The 16,797-nt window shown below is 61.2% G+C and overlaps 1 protein-coding gene and 1 gene segment (V, D, J or C); both read right to left on the reverse strand.

The window, feature by feature from the left end:
• Positions 1–1,353: 1,353 nt before the first annotated feature.
• LOC134148381 (uncharacterized) lies at positions 1,354–11,794 on the reverse strand. The gene is made up of 9 exons (XM_062590362.1): positions 11,728–11,794; positions 11,274–11,589; positions 11,094–11,158; positions 10,791–10,988; positions 10,156–10,223; positions 8,747–8,834; positions 8,330–8,608; positions 4,176–4,214; positions 1,354–1,882 (listed from the first exon to the last, which is right to left on the reverse strand). The coding sequence occupies exons 1-9, from the start codon at positions 11,771–11,773 to the stop codon at positions 1,554–1,556; spliced, it is 1,428 nt and encodes a 475-aa protein (XP_062446346.1). The 5' UTR covers positions 11,774–11,794; the 3' UTR covers positions 1,354–1,553.
• Positions 11,795–12,547: 753 nt separating this feature from the next.
• On the reverse strand, positions 12,548–15,538 carry LOC134148382 (Ig kappa chain V region Mem5-like). The segment is given in 4 exon segments: positions 12,548–12,564; positions 13,164–13,436; positions 15,011–15,328; positions 15,467–15,538. Coding segments are annotated over 4 exon segments (654 nt in total).
• Between the last annotated feature and the right edge of the window lie 1,259 nt (positions 15,539–16,797).

Genomic DNA, 16,797 nt, shown 5'->3' on the forward strand with positions numbered 1-16,797 from the left:
CTCATGCTGCAGAGCAGCGCCTGTGGTGTCCATCTTGTCGTGGCCACCCTGCTGCCCGTGGCAGCTGCCTTGCACTTGATCTACGCCTGTCTCCCTCCTTGCCGTGCAGGGATAACGTTAACCCCAGGAAAGGGGGTCTGAGTGGGGAGAATGGCAGGGAGTAGGCCCAGGCCCAGAGCTGGGCCCACCTGGGCTGGCTTTTGGTGTGGGGTCTGGGGCCAAGGAGCCTCTTTGCAGTGGCCGCACTGGGACATGCTGAGCTCAGGGTTGCATGGGAAGGGGTGAGACCTCCCTGAAGCTGCCGGGTGCTGGGCTCTGCTGGGCTCCAGGTGCAGGGAGCATGGCAGCAGCTCCAGCCATGGCTTGGGGAGCCCCGCAGGCTGCCAGAGCTGGCAGTGGTGACATGAGTCCATCCGTGGTCAAGCCCTGGAGACTGCGGAGCCCGTGGGCACCAACAGCAGCATCAGCACAGCTGGGGGCGGGGTGGTCACCTCCTGCCCGGTGCCCAGCAGGTGATGGATAGTGCAGGAGCCTCCCACGACACTCTTCCTGCAGGCACTGAGCTGCGTCTGTGCTCAGCTGCTTGCTCACTCTGGGGCCAGGGCGCTGGAGCATCCCGCTGACGGCAAACGAGCGTTCCCCTCCCCGGTGCCTGGTGTTTCGGCAGCGGCAGAGGCGGAGCTCTGTGCTGGGGCGAGCAGAGGGCTCCGGCGCTGCAGGGAGCAGCCCTGGGGACAGCTGCTGGGGGTGAGGGGCCCCGGCGCCTCCGCGGCAGGCGGCAGCTGGAGGCCACAGGCCCAGGAGGTTTTTATTTCTGCTCCAACAGAAACCAGCAGTGGTCACAGCTGGTAACCTGCCCTGCCTGCTGCGGCCGAGCCCCGCGGCAGTGCTGCCAGCAGCCTGAGCGCCACGTGGGGACCGCGGCCCGTTGCCCACTCCTGGGGTCCCGTCAGGAAGCCAAGATGGGCTGGGAGCTGATGGCAGTTCGGAGGCCGGGATATGAGTGGTGTCCCCGGGCCGCGGCCGTGCTGGGGGCTGCCCAGCCATCGGGGATGGAGGAACGGTGGCACAGGAGCTGCTGGGGCATTTGGGACCTCCCCACCCGCCTCTGCAGAGGCTCCCCAGGGGCTTCGCCGGGGTCGGCTAAGATTTCATTGCCCGGGGGGGCTGTGCTGCAGGAGGAGGAGAGGAACAGGGTGGCTTGACCACCCCATGGACCACGAGCCAAGGGGGCTGTGGGAGCAGAGCCCCGGGCAGGGATGTGTGCAGGTGGCTCTTGGTCCCTTGGGGCCACACTTGCACCGGGATCCCAACACCATGTTCGCAGGACAGAGACGCAGATGCAGAGCCAGCGCTAGTTCAGTGTCTGTGTTTATTTGGATGACATACAGGGTGTGGGGACAAGTGTGGGGCAGAGGGGCAGGGCAGAGGGGCCGGGCACAGGGGGACGGCAGGAGGAGAGCTGCTGCCACGAGCAGCCGTGGGGACGGACGAGCACAGGAACAGGGACATGGAAGGGGAGGAGGACAGGGGATGGTGGAGCTCCTGGTGCGTTAGGAGGAGCACTCGGATCTCTTGAGGACTTTCTCAATTTTCTTCCCGTCGTGCGTGACCTCGCAGGTGTAGGTCTCATGGCTCTTCCAGTCACTGGCAGTCAGCGCCAGGTAGCTGCTGGCCATGTACTTGCTGTTGTTGCTCTGCTTCTGGGGCTTGGTGGTCTCCACGCCACTGGACTTGGCGCTGCCGTCTACCTTCCAGACAACATCCACAACACCGGGGTAGAACTCAGCCAGCAGACACACCAGGGTGGCTTTGTTGGTTTCTGAGATCTCTTCGGTGGATGGTGGGAAGAGGTGCACAGTAGGGGAAGACTTGGGCTGACCTGTGGGAGAGAGCAGCACCAGGGTTCAGGAGAGACATGAACTTAGAAGGAGGCAGCGGGGTTGTCTTTAAAATGTGCTCACAGGTGCACCATGGTGCATCTTTGCTGCTGCAGCAAAGACTGTCGGAAAACCCCTGTTGTCCCCAATTGCTGACGTGGGCGTCAGCTCACTCCTCGGTGCCGTGGGAGCCTGGCCGCATCTGGCAGCAAGACCGAGGCTGCAGGAGACCCCCCGGCACCTCGTGGCCGTCTTCACCAGGAAGCTCCTGCTTCCTCCATGGTTAACGGTTTATGATTTACAGTTATCATACCCTTGGTGGTAACATTATCTATAATATATACACAAGATCTATGCACATTATTAACGCACTTAAATATGCATGTTTCTTATAGAATAGTTTCTACATTTTGTAAAATATGTTATCTATAATACGTTGGACTAGATGATCTCCAGAGGTCCCTTCCAACCTTACTGATTCTCTGATTCTATAATATGCCCAATATAATCTGTATTTTCCATATGCATAGCTTTCCATGTTTTATGCCTGCATCGGTGCACGTCTGTATACGTGTGTACGCAGGCGCATGCCTGTCTTCAGCCAAACATACACATTCGGTCTCATCTTTCCACTTTGGGATCTCTGGTTCCCTGGCACAAACCCATTTCTCTCCTCTCCTACGGCTCTTTTCTCCGGCCTCCGGACTTCAGCCCAACCCAACCCGGTCTTCTTAGCAGTCCTGCTTTTGGGCACTAGCAGCTGTATCCCAGAAAAGGCACAGCGCTCAGAACGCCGGGGCAGGACCGGGGAAGGGCGGCTGCTCTTTCTCACGCAGCCTGGCTGCCTTGTGCCGTACGCACAGTGAGGCAGCGGAAAATTGAGGGGAACCTCCCCCCGGTAAAGAGCTTCCCGCTGAAGCAGCTGGTAAACTGCACGTTGTCGTTCCTACGGCCCCGATCATTGGGCACAGACCTTTTTGTGCCGCTTTCTTCTAAAGAGCACCAACACCGAAGGACAGAGATATTTCCACCAGCATTGTCCACAGACTAAGCTGCAGTTTCCACCACCCCCAGCGTGGGGAAAAGAAAAAAAAACAAAAAAAAAAAACCCAAAAAACCCCACGCCTTTACGCCGCTGCCGGAGAGTTTTGCTGCAGAGCCCCAGGACAGGCCGCTTTGCTCGGCGCGGCGGGGAGCCTTTCAGCCCCGCGCCCAAAGAGCGCTGGCCGTGCGGCAGCATGGCGCCGGCGGCAGCCGCGGCCCTTCCTGCAGGAGCTTGGCGCGGCGTCCGGGGAGAAAGGGCCTGGGCCGCGATCAGCACGGGGGACTTGCTCCTCCGCTCTGAGGCTTAAGGGCTCGGACCGTCCTGGGGACTAACTTCCCCACGAAGAAGAAAAGAGCCTCTCTGGACCTTCCTGGGGACTAATTTCCCCACGAAGAAGAAAAGAGCCTCTCTGGACCTTCCTGGGGACCAATTTCCCTACGAAGAAGAAAAGAGCCTCTCTGGACCTTCCTGGGGACCAACTTCCCCACGAAGAAGAAAAGAGCCTCTCTGGACCTTCCTGGGGACTAACTTCCCCACGAAGAAGAAAAGAGCCTCTCTGGACCTTCCTGGGGACTAATTTCCCCACGAAGAAGAAAAGAGCCTCTCTGGACCTTCCTGGGGACTAATTTCCCCACGAAGAAGAAAAGAGCCTCTCTGGACCTTCCTGGGGACCAATTTCCCTACGAAGAAGAAAAGAGCCTCTCTGGACCTTCCTGGGGACTAATTTCCCCACAAAGAAGAAAAGAGCCTCTCTGGACCTTCCTGGGGACCAATTTCCCTACGAAGAAGAAAAGAGCCTCTCTGGACCTTCCTGGGGACTAATTTCCCCACGAAGAAGAAAAGAGCCTCTCTGGACCTTCCTGGGGACTAATTTCCCCACGAAGAAGAAAAGAGCCTCTCTGGACCTTCCTGGGGACTAATTTCCCCACGAAGAAGAAAAGAGCCTCTCTGCGGGACCAAAGCCCAAGTCTCGGGAAGAGGCCGCGAGTGCCAGGGCCGGGCTCCGCGTCCTGGGCAAACGGAAAGAGCCGAGAACTGAGAAAACGCCCTGAAATGCCCCGGGGCGCACGCCAGAGTCCTCCGAGTCGAGGCCAGGTCCGTAATGGCGCGCTTCGTGCCTGCTCCACAGCGGCGGCAGAGCCCAGCCCACCACCGAGTCCGAGAAGAAGTCCCCAAATCACCGAAAAATCGCAGAAATGCCCCGATTTCCCAGTGGGGAAGGAAAGACTGCGAGGAGTTGAGCGACTTACCCAGGACGGTCAACTGGGTCCCCGCGCCGAAACCAGCACACAGTGATACAAGGCTGTACAAAAACCTCCAGTCCATGTGCAGGAGCCGTTCTTGCACTCTGTGCTCCACTGATGCAGTGAGATGGACCTGATGGGATGCAGGTGGCTTGATTGATGTGATGATATGGGTATATTTGTTGGAGATGCCCAATGGATGTAGCAGGATGAATGTATCAGGATGGAGATGCCTCAATGGATACAGAGGGATGGAAGTGCCCCAATGGATGCATCAAGATGGATGTAACCTGCAGAGTTGGTGGTGGCACCAACAGCAGCATCAGCACTGCTGGAGGGGGGACACCTCCTGCCCAGTGCCCAGCAGGTGATGGATAGTGCAGGAGCCTCCCACGACACTCTTCCTGCAGGCACTGAGCTGCGTCTGTGCTCAGCTGCTTGCTCACTCTGGGGCCAGGGCGCTGGAGCATCCCGCTGACGGCAAACGAGCGTTCCCCTCCCCGGTGCCTGGTGTTTCGGCAGCGGCAGAGGCGGAGCTCTGTGCTGGGGCGAGCAGAGGGCTCCGGCGCTGCAGGGAGCAGCCCTGGGGACAGCTGCTGGGGGTGAGGGGCCCCGGCGCCTCCGCGGCAGGCGGCAGCTGGAGGCCACAGGCCCAGGAGGTTTTTATTTCTGCTCCAACAGAAACCAGCAGCGGTCACAGCTAATAAGATGTCCTGCCCATTGAAGATGTGGCTCCTGTTCCCGGCTCGGAGCCTTGGCGTAATGTGCGCCCCAGACAAGCCCTACACATGTGGGTGCTTGTGTCTGACGCAAAGAGCGTGTCTTGCGTTGGCCAGGCCCTCCCTGCTGCTGTCACACTCCTCTGAGTGTCCCCACACCACAGCCATGCCAGGGACTGCCCAGCTGGAGGACAGCTGCTGCCACCAGCAGCCATGGGGATGGACAAGCACGGGGACAGGGACATGGAAGGGGATGAGGACAGAGGACAGTCGAGCTCCTGGTGGGTTAAGAGGAGCACTCGGATCTCTTGAAGACTCTCTCAGTTTTCTTCCCGTCCTGTGTGACCTCGCAGGCGTAGGCCTCGTGGCTCTACCATCTCATGGTAGTTAGTGCTAGGTAGCTGCTGGCCATGTACTTGTTGCTCTGCCTCTAGGGCCTGGTAGCCTCCACACTGGTGGAAATGGGGCTACCGTTAGCCTTCCAGACAACATCCGCAGCACCAAGGCCGCCTCCGCCCAGCAGACACACCAGGGTGGCTTTGCTGGCTGTTGAGATCTCTTCAGAGGACGGCAGGAAGAGGTGCCCAGTGGGCGAGACCTCGGGCTGCCCTGTGGGAGAGAGCGGCACCAGGGTTCAGGAGAGACAAGAACGTAGAGAGAAGCCGGAGGGTCTTTAACGTATGCTCACGGCTGTAGCAGTGGCGTCTTGGTCCTTGCTGGAGTCTTTCAGTGCTAGTCCTGTCAAAGATGCTTGTGATTTAAGCTCCCTGCTATCTTTTTCATTTTAAATATTCAGCCAGTACTACCTAGTAATTAAAAAAAAGCTGCCCTGCGAGTAAGAGGTCCTTACACTGAGCAGGCAGCAGGACGCGTATGGGCAGCAGGACCCCCGCAGCCAGCACTGCTTATCTCAGCAGCGGACCACGCTCAGCTCGCACCTCGGCAGCCGCTCTCAGCGCTCCCCGCGGCCCCCCAAAAGCCCAGACCAAGAACACGGCGCTCTTCGAACGGCCACACGCCCCCACGGACGCACCGGAGCGCGCAGCTGTCTTTGCGAGGGCGGTCGCGCCGCACCTCGGCAATTCTGCCCCCGCTCGCACGCGGGTGGCCACGATCCCGGCCGACGGGATCTGCGCTCGCCGAGCACGGCGCGGCTCGGAGCCGGGGCGGCGGCAGCGGCTCGGCCCCGCTCTCGGCCCGAAGCCGCGGTCGCTGCCCGGCACGCTGCAGCCCAGCGCGCCCCCGCGCTCCTCTGCGAGAGTTTTGATGACATCCCCTAACGTCCTCAAACAGGAGAGCTGACTCGCACACTGCGGAGCGTACGAGGCAGGGAAGGAAAGGATTATGAGTTATCCAACCCGCTCGTAATGCTTCAGTGTGTCACTTCAGTGACAAATAACTCCATAAAGTGAGTCAGTGTGGGGAACAGGGGACAGAGGCCAGTCCTTCATGGGTTATGTGCGCATCAGCAAATGCAGGTTTCTCACATGAAAAGTGTCTGCAGGAAATAGAGAGCATCAGTGAATCTTGCAAGTCATTAAAAGACAAATGATGCTTGGGTGATTTTGTGGTTTGAGGAACTTCCTGTTTCAGAAGTTTGCTTTGCTTCTGGGAAGGCTTAGGCATTGCTGCAGAGGGTGAAAGTAGATGAAAACTCATCAAAATTGTTTATGCAAAAAGCTTTGCTGAATCTGATGCCCTCTTTTTTGTATGACCTGGTTCTGAGTATTTCTGAGACTGACAGGGTTTGGTTACACTGTAGAGGAGGACAAAAAGCAGATGACAATGTCTAGCTCGGAAGTCTAGCTCTTTTTATGGAGCAAGGCACAGAAGAAAACCTGCACAGCGTTTTGCTTACCGGTTGAGCTGCGTTGGCAGACGACCCTTGAGTATGGAACTGGCACTTGCCCTCGGCGGGCCTGAGGCTGCCCCTTGCTGGGAACAAGGACGGATGAGGGAGTGCCAGCCCTGGGAGTGCAAGGACAGCCCCACGATGGGAAGGCTATGCACTGTTACACGTGTCCCGACGGCCCGGCCTGGGGCCAGGTCCAGGGTTGGGGCTGAGCAGCTCAGACCTCATGAAGCTCTCTCCACTGCTGCTGCTTAGCTCACCTAGATGTGCCAGGTAACAAACAAAAAGGGAAACTGTAGGATGTGCTTGGGCATGCTTGCAGTACAAATCATCCTGTAATCACCCTGGCACAGCTTGTGCAACCATCTGCCCCCAGAAACCATGTGTGTTATCAGCTAAAAACAGCACTGGCTGCGCAGAGCAACACCTCTGCCCTCACTGCACGTGCCCAAGGGATGCAGCTCCCACTGCCTTCTTATCAACAAAGCTTTGCCATGAGCAGCACAGGGCAGCAGGAAAGGGCTGTGGTGGGGACCTGGATCACAATCACTTCGGGACAGCAGATATTGTTCTACTGTCCCTGCAACGGAAGGAAGTTTGTGTCACACTTCCCCATTACTTTGCATAACAGCGGGAGCATCACTGCTGCTATCACTGCCAGCACAACAGCAAAGAGCCTCATCCTCAGCTGCGACTGCAGGGCTGTGGAGCCAGACAACGAAACAGAGAGTTGCACAAGGATGCTCAAGGGTCTCTGCTTGGGGTTAGTCACAGTGACTAGGGGAACCGCCAGGTTTCTCCTGGAATTAGCCATGGTAGCTACAGCCACAGTAGCAACTGCTACTTCTGGAGCAGGTCACCTGTCCAGATTGTCCCAGGGACATGGATATTGAAGCTGGCTGAGTCACCACTGCCTGGACTAGGGAACCTGCGGACAGAGAGAGAAGAGGGCAGAAAATGAGTGGTCAGCGAGTGCAGAGTGCCGGGGGGGCTCAGTGAAGGCTGATAAACCTGCATGCGCTGGTCATGCGCACCAGCATCAGCTCTGATGTGGCAGTACCGGTCCTGGGGGGGGAACTCAGCCTAGGGGAGCAGAAGGGTGCACCAGTTGTACACCCCTCACCCAGGGCAGAGCCTGCTGGAAGTCAAAGTGCCTCAGTGGCAGCTCAGTGTGAAGCTGCAAGGCTGGTGTGCAGCAGAGGCTCAGCACTGCGGTCACTCCTGGCAGTGTTAGGTGGACAGGAGGACAGAAGGGGCACCCGGCAGAGCCCTGCTGCCAGCCTGGCCATGCACAGGCACGCCATCCCAGCAGCACAGGAAGGAGGCAAGGCTCAGCATGGCCCCCACCAGCCTGGGATCTGTTCCCTCCCTGTGAGCTGCTGAATGATGGAGATGGGCACAGCCTGGGGGTCCTAACCATGGGCTGAGCTGAGACGCCAGGCAGAGCCATGGGCAGCATGGGGCAGTGCAAGGAGGACTGTGGCAGAGACTTGCATGACCATCACACAGGGACACCAGACACTGCTCAATGGTCCCGGCAACGGCAGGAGGTTTGTGTCACACTTCCCCATTCCTTCCCCTCAACGTGGCACCAGTACCACAGCCACCACAGTAATACACGGCCTCGTCCTCGGCTTGCACCCCGGTGATGGTTAAGGTGCACGTGGAGCCAGAGACGGAACCGGAGAATCTCACAGGGATGCCCGAGGGTCGCTGGTTGTTCCAGTAAATCACAGTGACTGGGGCACTGCCATCTTTCTGCCGGTACCAGGCACAATAGCCACTCCCAGAGCAGGTGATCCGGACGGTTTCTCCCGGGGATGCGGACACCGAGGCCAGCTGAGTCACTGCTGCCTGGACCAGGGAACCTGCAGAGGGAGAGGAGAGAGGGCAGAAAGCGGCAGGTCAGCGAGTGCCGGAGCAGCAAAGGCCCCCAGGCAGCAGGACGCCACGGGGCCCCTGTGCCCGCAGGCCCCGGCCGCGCACACCCAGGCTGGCCAGGGCACCTGAGCCGTGGGCGAGCACCACGAGCAGGAGAGGGGCCCAGGCCATGGCGCGATCCCAACAGCTCCGTGTCCCCACGCCGACAGGGCTCTGCCACGGACCCCCGACTCCCTCTTAAACCCCCGCCCGCCCGCGGCACGGCCCCTCCATGCAAATCTGCCCCGCGCTCACCGCCAAAGCCTGCTTGCGCCTCCCTCCGCACCGCCCTCCCCGCGCCCAGCCCGGCTCGGCCACCTTAGACGCAGCAGGGCCTGTCCGAGGTTGGCAGCGGAGACACGTCCCACCGCACACGCCAAAACCCCGGCACGCACGCAGCCCCCGTCCCCAGAGCAGGGCGAGCGGAGCAGGGCCAAAGGCCGGGGAGAGCCGGGCTCCTGGAGCAGGCAGGGCAGCAGGCGGCCCCCGCGGCTCCGACAACCCGGCCGTGGCGCTGGCGCTGGGGCTGTGCCCACCCCCAGGAACACCCCTACACTCCCCATCTGCCCCTCTTACACGCGTCCTGCCCCACACAGGCCTTGGCCATCCCTCTCTGCGCCCGCTGCAATTCGCGCCCTGCACGGCTGCACCTGCCCCGGACTCTTCCCCATCCAGGCAGCTGCCAGCTCCTGCACTCGCGCAGCAGCAACACCCGAGCCCCTGCCGAGGCCACGTCCGCAGGGCTGCGTCCACCTCCGGGCTCCCCAGCACAGGAGACCACAGAGGCTCAGCAAAGGGCCACGACGCTGCTGAAGGGATGGGAGCATCTCTCGTACAGGGACAGCCCGACAGAGACGGGACTGTTTTGCCCACGGCAGGGAAGGCTCAGGGAGAAGCTCGTCAATGCTTATGCATACCTGAGGCGGGAGGAAAGAACACAGAGACAGGCTCCTCCCAGAGGCGCCCCGAGACAGGATGAGAGGATGCAAGTGCAAATTGAAACATGGGGAGTTCCTTTTACGTGCAAGAAAAAGATTCTTCTCCTCTGAAGGTGGTCACACTCTTACTGCCTGGCCTGCCTTAGACTCCATAGCTGACTGTTGCCCCGGGCGAGAGGCTCTCTAGGCTGTGCGGAGGTGCGTCTGTGTTATGGTCCAAGTGCCAGCCTCGGCACAGGGGCCACGGTCGCAAGAGACGTGTTCTGGGGGGAAGCCTCTGGAGAGCCCAGAGAGCCTGCATACGGTGCGAGTGTGCACGGCCCTGCGTATTTGCTAGCGAACATCTGGCCACGCTAGGTGACCTTTGGAAAAGAGGCTTGGGGCCAAGCACCAGAGCAGCCTCCAGTCTGGGCGGGATACTGGTGCCACCAGGGGTCGGAGAGCTGAGTGCTGGAAGAGTCAGGGCATCCAAGCCAGCTACTGGAGAGACCGGGGGGCCTGGGTCAGCTACTGGTAAGGGAGATCGTCTGCGGTTGTGGGGGCCTGCACCTGCTCACCCGTATCCGTAGGAGAGGCAGCTGGGAGATGAGAGGATCCAGGAGCAGCTGCTGAATAGACCGAGTGCCTAAGGTCACACTCAGCAGGGGGATCCATGGTGTTTATACGCATGCGTATGTCTATGCTTTCCACTAATGAGCTGTCATCCTGATCAGCCACAGGGGGAACAGGAAGAGCTGAGCATGGTGGTGCTGCTTGTGCTTGCACAAGAGCCACATAGCCTTGATTGGTGAGGCCAGATGTGATTCAATGTCTATACGCAACGCACGTACGTGTGCACGTCTGCCTTCCACGAACACACGGTCTTACAACTGCTGGATCTGGGAACATGCAACAGCAGCCACCTGCCTGCTGCTGGGCTTCCAGATTCGGTAAGTCCAAACACAAGGCACGTGACCCTCAGGGGTCTTGGTCTCCCTGCACGCGTGCTGCTGCCAAGTGGGTCCCAGCGACAACAGCAGTACAAGAGCACAAGGCCAATGCAGGTTTGTACCTCACTTCCCCATTGCGTGTCCCACATTGTCACCATGACCCTGGCCAGTGCTGCCATCCCAGCCACCACACTGCACATAACACTGCAGCCTTGTCTGCAGCTTGTGCCCCGGGGATGGGTAACATGGCTGTGGGGCCAGACCTGGAACCACAGAGTGGTGGAACAGGAACCGAAGTCTCTTGCTGTTATTGCACACCACAGTGAGCAGCTCACTGCCAGGCTTCTGCTGGAACCAGCTGTAGCTTCCTGTACTGCCAGAGCAGGTGACCCAGGCAGTTTCTCCCGGGGACACGGACACAGAGGCCAGCTGCTGAGTCACTGCTGCCTGGACCAGGGAACCTGCAGAGGGAGAGGAGAGAGGGCAGAAAATGTGGGGGCAGTGAGTGCCGAGCGCCTGGAGACTCAGCGAGGGCTGGCAAACCTGCACTAACCGGCCACGCGCACCAATGCTGGCTCTGGCGCTCCCGTTGAGCTGACAAACGATGGGAAAGGGGCCGATCCTGGGGGACCTAAAGCAAGGAATAGTGTGCGGCAGTGTCTGGAGAGCTGTGGTTGGGACCTGCACGACCATCATGCAGGAACACCAGACACGGCTCAACGGTGATGGCAGGATGTTTGTGTCACACTTCCCCATTGCTTGGTGTCAACGTGGCAGCAGAACAACTACCAGCATAGCCACCACAGTAATACACGGCCTCGTCCTCGGCTTGCACCCCGGTGATGGTTAAGATGCACGTGGTGCCGGAGGTGGAACCGGAGAATCTCACAGGGATGCCCGAGGGTCGCTGGTTGTTCCAGTAAATCACAGTGACTGGGGCACTGCCATCTTTCTGCCGGTACCAGGCACAATAGCCACTCCCAGAGCAGGTGATCCGGACGGTGTCTCCCGGGGATGCGGACACCGAGGCCAGCTGAGTCACTGCTGCCTGGACCAGGGAACCTGCAGAGGGAGAGGAGAGAGGGCAGAAAGCGGCAGGTCAGCGAGTGCCGGAGCAGCAAAGGCCCCCAGGCAGCAGGACGCCACGGGGCCCCTGTGCCCGCAGGCCCCGGCCGCGCACACCCAGGCTGGCCAGGGCACCTGAGCCGTGGGCGAGCACCGCGAGCAGGAGAGGGGCCCAGGCCATGGCGCGATCCCAACAGCTCCACGTCCCCACGCCGACGGGGCTCTGCCACGGACCCCCGACTCCCTCTTAAACCCCCGCCCGCCCGCGGCACGGCCCCTCCATGCAAATCTGCCCCGCGCTCACCGCCAAAGCCTGCTCGCGCCTCCCTCCGCACCGCCCTCCCCGCGCCCAGCCCGGCTCGGCCACCTTAGACGCAGCAGGGCCTGTCCGAGGTTGGCAGCGGAGACGCGTCCCACCGCACACGCCAAAACCCCGGCACGCACACAGCCCCCGTCCCCAGAGCAGGACGAGCGGAGCAGGGCCAAAGGCCGGGGAGAGCCGGGCTCCTGGAGCAGGCAGGGCAGCAGGCGGCCCCCGCGGCTCCGACAACCCGGCCGTGGCGCTGGCGCTGGCGCTGGGGCTGTGCCCACCCCCAGGAACACCCCTACACTCCCCATCTGCCCCTCTTACACGCGTCCTGCCCCACACAGGCCTTGGCCATCCCTCTCTGCGCCCGCTGCAATTCGCGCCCTGCACGGCTGCACCTGCCCCGGACTCTTCCCCATCCAGGCAGCTGCCAGCTCCTGCACTCGCGCAGCAGCAACACCCGAGCCCCTGCCGAGGCCACGTCCGCAGGGCTGCGTCCACCTCCGGGCTCCCCAGCACAGGAGACCACAGAGGCTCAGCAAAGGGCCACGACGCTGCTGAAGGGATGGGAGCATCTCTCGTACGGGGACGGCCCGACAGAGACGGGCCTGTTTTGCCCGCGGCAGGGAAGGCTCAGGGAGAAGCTCGTCAATGCTTATGCATACCTGAGGCGGGAGGAAAGAACACAGAGACAGGCTCCTCCCAGAGGCGCCCCGAGACAGGATGAGAGGATGCAAGTGCAAACTGAAACACAGGAAGTTCCATTTACACGCGAGAATAAGATTCCTGTGCCCTGAAGGTTGTCCAGCCCTGGCTCAGGTTGCCCAGAGAGGCTCTGAGGTCTCCACCCCTGGAGACAGGCAGAACCCAACGGGACACGACCTGCACGACTCAGCCCTGCTATGGCCCGGCTGGTTGCACAAGGTGCTTGCTGAGGCGCATCCAGCCTCAGTGACTCCAGGGCTTCCCTGGCCCCAGCACCTCCGTGGCCCCCTGTTGTTCAGCTGCTTTTCTCTCTTGGCTCCTTCCCCTTCCTTCCTTGCCCACGGGGCCCAGCTCTTCAAGGCCTTTGCTCATTGCCAAGCTACCGCTCCCCAGCACCACCACGGACCATGGGCAGACTGGGGCAGCGCAGGGACGGCTGTGCTAGGACCTGGGCAACCAGCCCAGGGGACCACTGGACACTGCTCCACGGTCACCGCAACGGCAGGAGCTTTGTGTCGCGCTTCCCCATTGATCGGTGTCAATGTGCAATCATAGCTACCACCACAGTAATACACGGCCTCGTCCTCGGCCTGCACCCCGGTGATGGTTAACGTGGCTGTGGATCCGGACAAGGAACCGGAGAATCGAGCAGGGATGTTCGAGGGCCGCTTGGTGTTATCACGTATCGCAGTGACCGGGGCACTGCCAGGCTTCTGCTGGATCCCGCTGTAGGAGCTGCTGCTACTCCCAGAGCAGGTGATCCGGGCAGCTTCTCCCGGGGACACGGACACCGAGGCCGGCTGCTGAGTCACTGCTGCCTGGACCAGGGAAGCTGCAGAGGGAGAGGAGAGAGGGCAGAAAGCAGCTGGTCAGCAAGTGCCGGAGTAGCAAAGACCCCCGGGCAGCGGGACATGATTAGGCCCCCGTGACCACAGGCACCGGCTGGGGACACCCAGGCTGGCCGGGGATCCCAGGCTGCCCTTGACAGCACTGGGGAATAGTCCAGGATCCACCAGGCCCTAGATATAAGACTTCTCTTGCTAGTGGGATAGGTGATTTACGGCTCATCTCTACAAGGGCACATGACTAAAGAAGGACAATGTTAAACTGGGAATCCCTGTGACCAAACGGGAGCCAACAGAGCACCCCTACCCAGCTCCTCCCCAGGCCACAGCAGCAGGAGGTTAGCCCATGGAGTAGGTGTGCATCTCCGCAGGTGACTCGGTGGGGACAGTCTCCCTGGACAACCTGGCAGAGCAAGTGGATTGTTGCCTAAGGGTGTGGACTCATCCTGAGCGGGTAGGGAAGAGCATTTGGGAATTGTACGAGACTTATTATGAGATGTTTCATGGAAGGCGCACAGGTGGGGAAAGGCAGGGATCCAGGCAGTCTGGGGGAGGACGAGAGTACGAAATCAGAGGGAAGAGTGGTTGAAAGGGGCCAGGCATGTGCGAACAGGCTGCTGGTCCAGGTGCTGCCCAGGCTGTGTCCTGCACCTGGTCGTTGCAGCCTGGCCTGCCTTAGACTCCATAGCTGACTGTTGCCCTGGGCGAGAGGCTCTCTAGGCTGTGCGGAGGTGCGTCTGTGTTATGGTCCAAGTGCCAGCCTCGGCACAGGGGCCACGGTCGCAAGAGACGTGTTCTGGGGGGAAGCCTCTGGAGAGCCCAGAGAGCCTGCATACGGTGCGAGTGTGCACGGCCCTGCGTATTTGCTAGCGAACATCTGGCCACGCTAGGTGACCTTTGGAAAAGAGGCTTGGGGCCAAGCACCAGAGCAGCCTCCAGTCTGGGCGGGATACTGGTGCCACCAGGGGTCGGAGAGCTGAGTGCTGGAAGAGTCAGGGCATCCAAGCCAGCTACTGGAGAGACCGGGGGGCCTGGGTCAGCTACTGGTAAGGGAGATCGTCTGCGGTTGTGGGGGCCTGCACCTGCTCACCCGTATCCGTAGGAGAGGCAGCTGGGAGATGAGAGGATCCAGGAGCAGCTGCTGAATAGACCGAGTGCCTAAGGTCACACTCAGCAGGGGGATCCATGGTGTTTATACGCATGCGTATGTCTATGCTTTCCACTAATGAGCTGTCATCCTGATCAGCCACAGGGGGAACAGGAAGAGCTGAGCATGGTGGTGCTGCTTGTGCTTGCACAAGAGCCACGTAGCCCTGATCGGTGAGGCAAGATGTGATTCAATGTTTATAGGCAACGTGCGTACGTGTGCACGTCTGCCTTCCAGGAACACACGGGATCTAAAGAAGGAATAGTGTGCGGCAGCGTCTGGAGAGCTGTGGGTTGGGACCTGAACAACCATCACACAGGGACACCAGACACGGCTCAACAGTCCCTGTGATATCAGGATGTTTGTGTCACACTTCCTCATCGCTTGGTGTCAACGTGGCAGCAGTACAAGTACCAGCATAGATACCAGCATAGTAATACGAGCTGCTAGCACAGTAATACACGGCCTCGTCCTTGGCTTGCACCCCGGTGATGGTTAACGTGGCTGTGGATCCAGACAAGGAACCGGAGAATCGAGCAGGGATGTTCGAGGGTCGCTTGTCGTTCTGATATATCACAGTGACCGGGGCACTGCCAGGCTTCTGCTGGGTCCAGCCATAGTTGCTGCTGCTGTAGTAACGGCTGCTAGCCCCAGAGCAGGTGATCCGGACGGTGTCTCCCGGGGACACGGACACCGAGGGCGGCTGAGTCACTGCTGCCTGGACCAGGGAACCTGCAGAGGGAGAGGAGAGAGGGCAGAAAGCGGCAGGTCAGCGAGTGCCGGAGCAGCAAAGGCCCCCAGGCAGCAGGACGCCACGGGGCCCCTGTGCCCGCAGGCCCCGGCCGCGCACACCCAGGCTGGCCAGGGCACCTGAGCCGTGGGCGAGCACCGCGAGCAGGAGAGGGGCCCAGGCCATGGCGCGATCCCAACAGCTCCGCGTCCCCACGCCGACGGGGCTCTGCCACGGACCCCCGACTCCCTCTTAAACCCCCGCCCGCCCGCGGCACGGCCCCTCCATGCAAATCTGCCCCGCGCTCACCGCCAACGCCTGCTCGCGCCTCCCTCCGCACCGCCCTCCCCGCGCCCAGCCCGGCTCGGTCACGTCTCCCACCCAGCCAAGGGCACCCAGCTCCCCCCAGCTCAGAGCCACCTGGCGGTGCCCCAACGCTGCCCAGTGTCCCCGTTGCCTCCCCTCCCCACGGCTCGCAGGTGCTGAGCAGGGTCCCCAACTCGTGTCATAGTTCATTTGCTGCCACTCACAGCCAGGTTTCCCCTGGATCCAGGCTGGGGACTCGACGGCCTTCTGCTCAGCCTGCAGGATGGAGCAAAGCTCCCACTGGCTCTCGCCACAGCCCAGGGCTCCTGCCTCACCCCTGTCCCAGGTAAAACGGCCCCAGGAAACAGCAGCTTCACACGTTACTTTTCACTCAACAAGGCACCCTGCAGCACCCAGCCCTCCCCAGGGACACACACCACCACCCCGTGGGCCACCCTGACCACGGGCTGCCCTGCTAACACACTAGGACTCAGACTTGTCCACAGCTCAGACCCCAGTGATGGCTAAGGTGCCCCTGGATGCAGAGCAGGAACTGGACGATCGTGCAGAGAGGCAAAGGGCCTGTTGCTGTTACCATATCTCACACCTCCATGGTACAGCCGGGATTTGGCAAGGACTGGGCGTCGCAGCTGTGCTATTCCCACAGCAGGCGACCTGGGCAGCCTGTCCTGAGGGAACACACGCTGACGGTGGCTGAGTCACCGCTGCTGCACCAGGGACGCTGGAGAGCGAGAGAAGAGAGCGGAGAAATCGCGGGGTCGGCGAGCGACACCCGCCCGCCCGCCCGCCCGCCCGCCCGCGGCACGGCCCCTCCACGCACACCCGCCCGAGATCGCCGGCAGCTCCCGGCCCACTGCTCCCCCTGCCCACTCTAGGCACGGCTACAGCCGAGTGAAGAGCACAAGCATCACACGGGGCGACCTCCCGCCTCTGCCGCCCCTTCCGCCGTGTGGCTCGGCAGCGGGCTCAGCCGGGCCGAGAGAGGGCAGAGAGCAGCCGTCCTGGCCCTGCCCCGGAGGGCCCTGGGGTCTGCCGCGGCCACGGCCCGGCACCGCTGCAGCAGCGCACCGCCCCCCGCCCCCACTCGCTCGCTCGCTCAGCGGCACGCAGGGGCACGCGTGGCCCTCGCCGGCTCCCGCTCCGG

The sequence above is a fragment of the Rhea pennata genome, chromosome 17 (assembly GCF_028389875.1).
Source record: "Rhea pennata isolate bPtePen1 chromosome 17, bPtePen1.pri, whole genome shotgun sequence".
Lineage (NCBI taxonomy): Eukaryota > Metazoa > Chordata > Aves > Rheiformes > Rheidae > Rhea > Rhea pennata.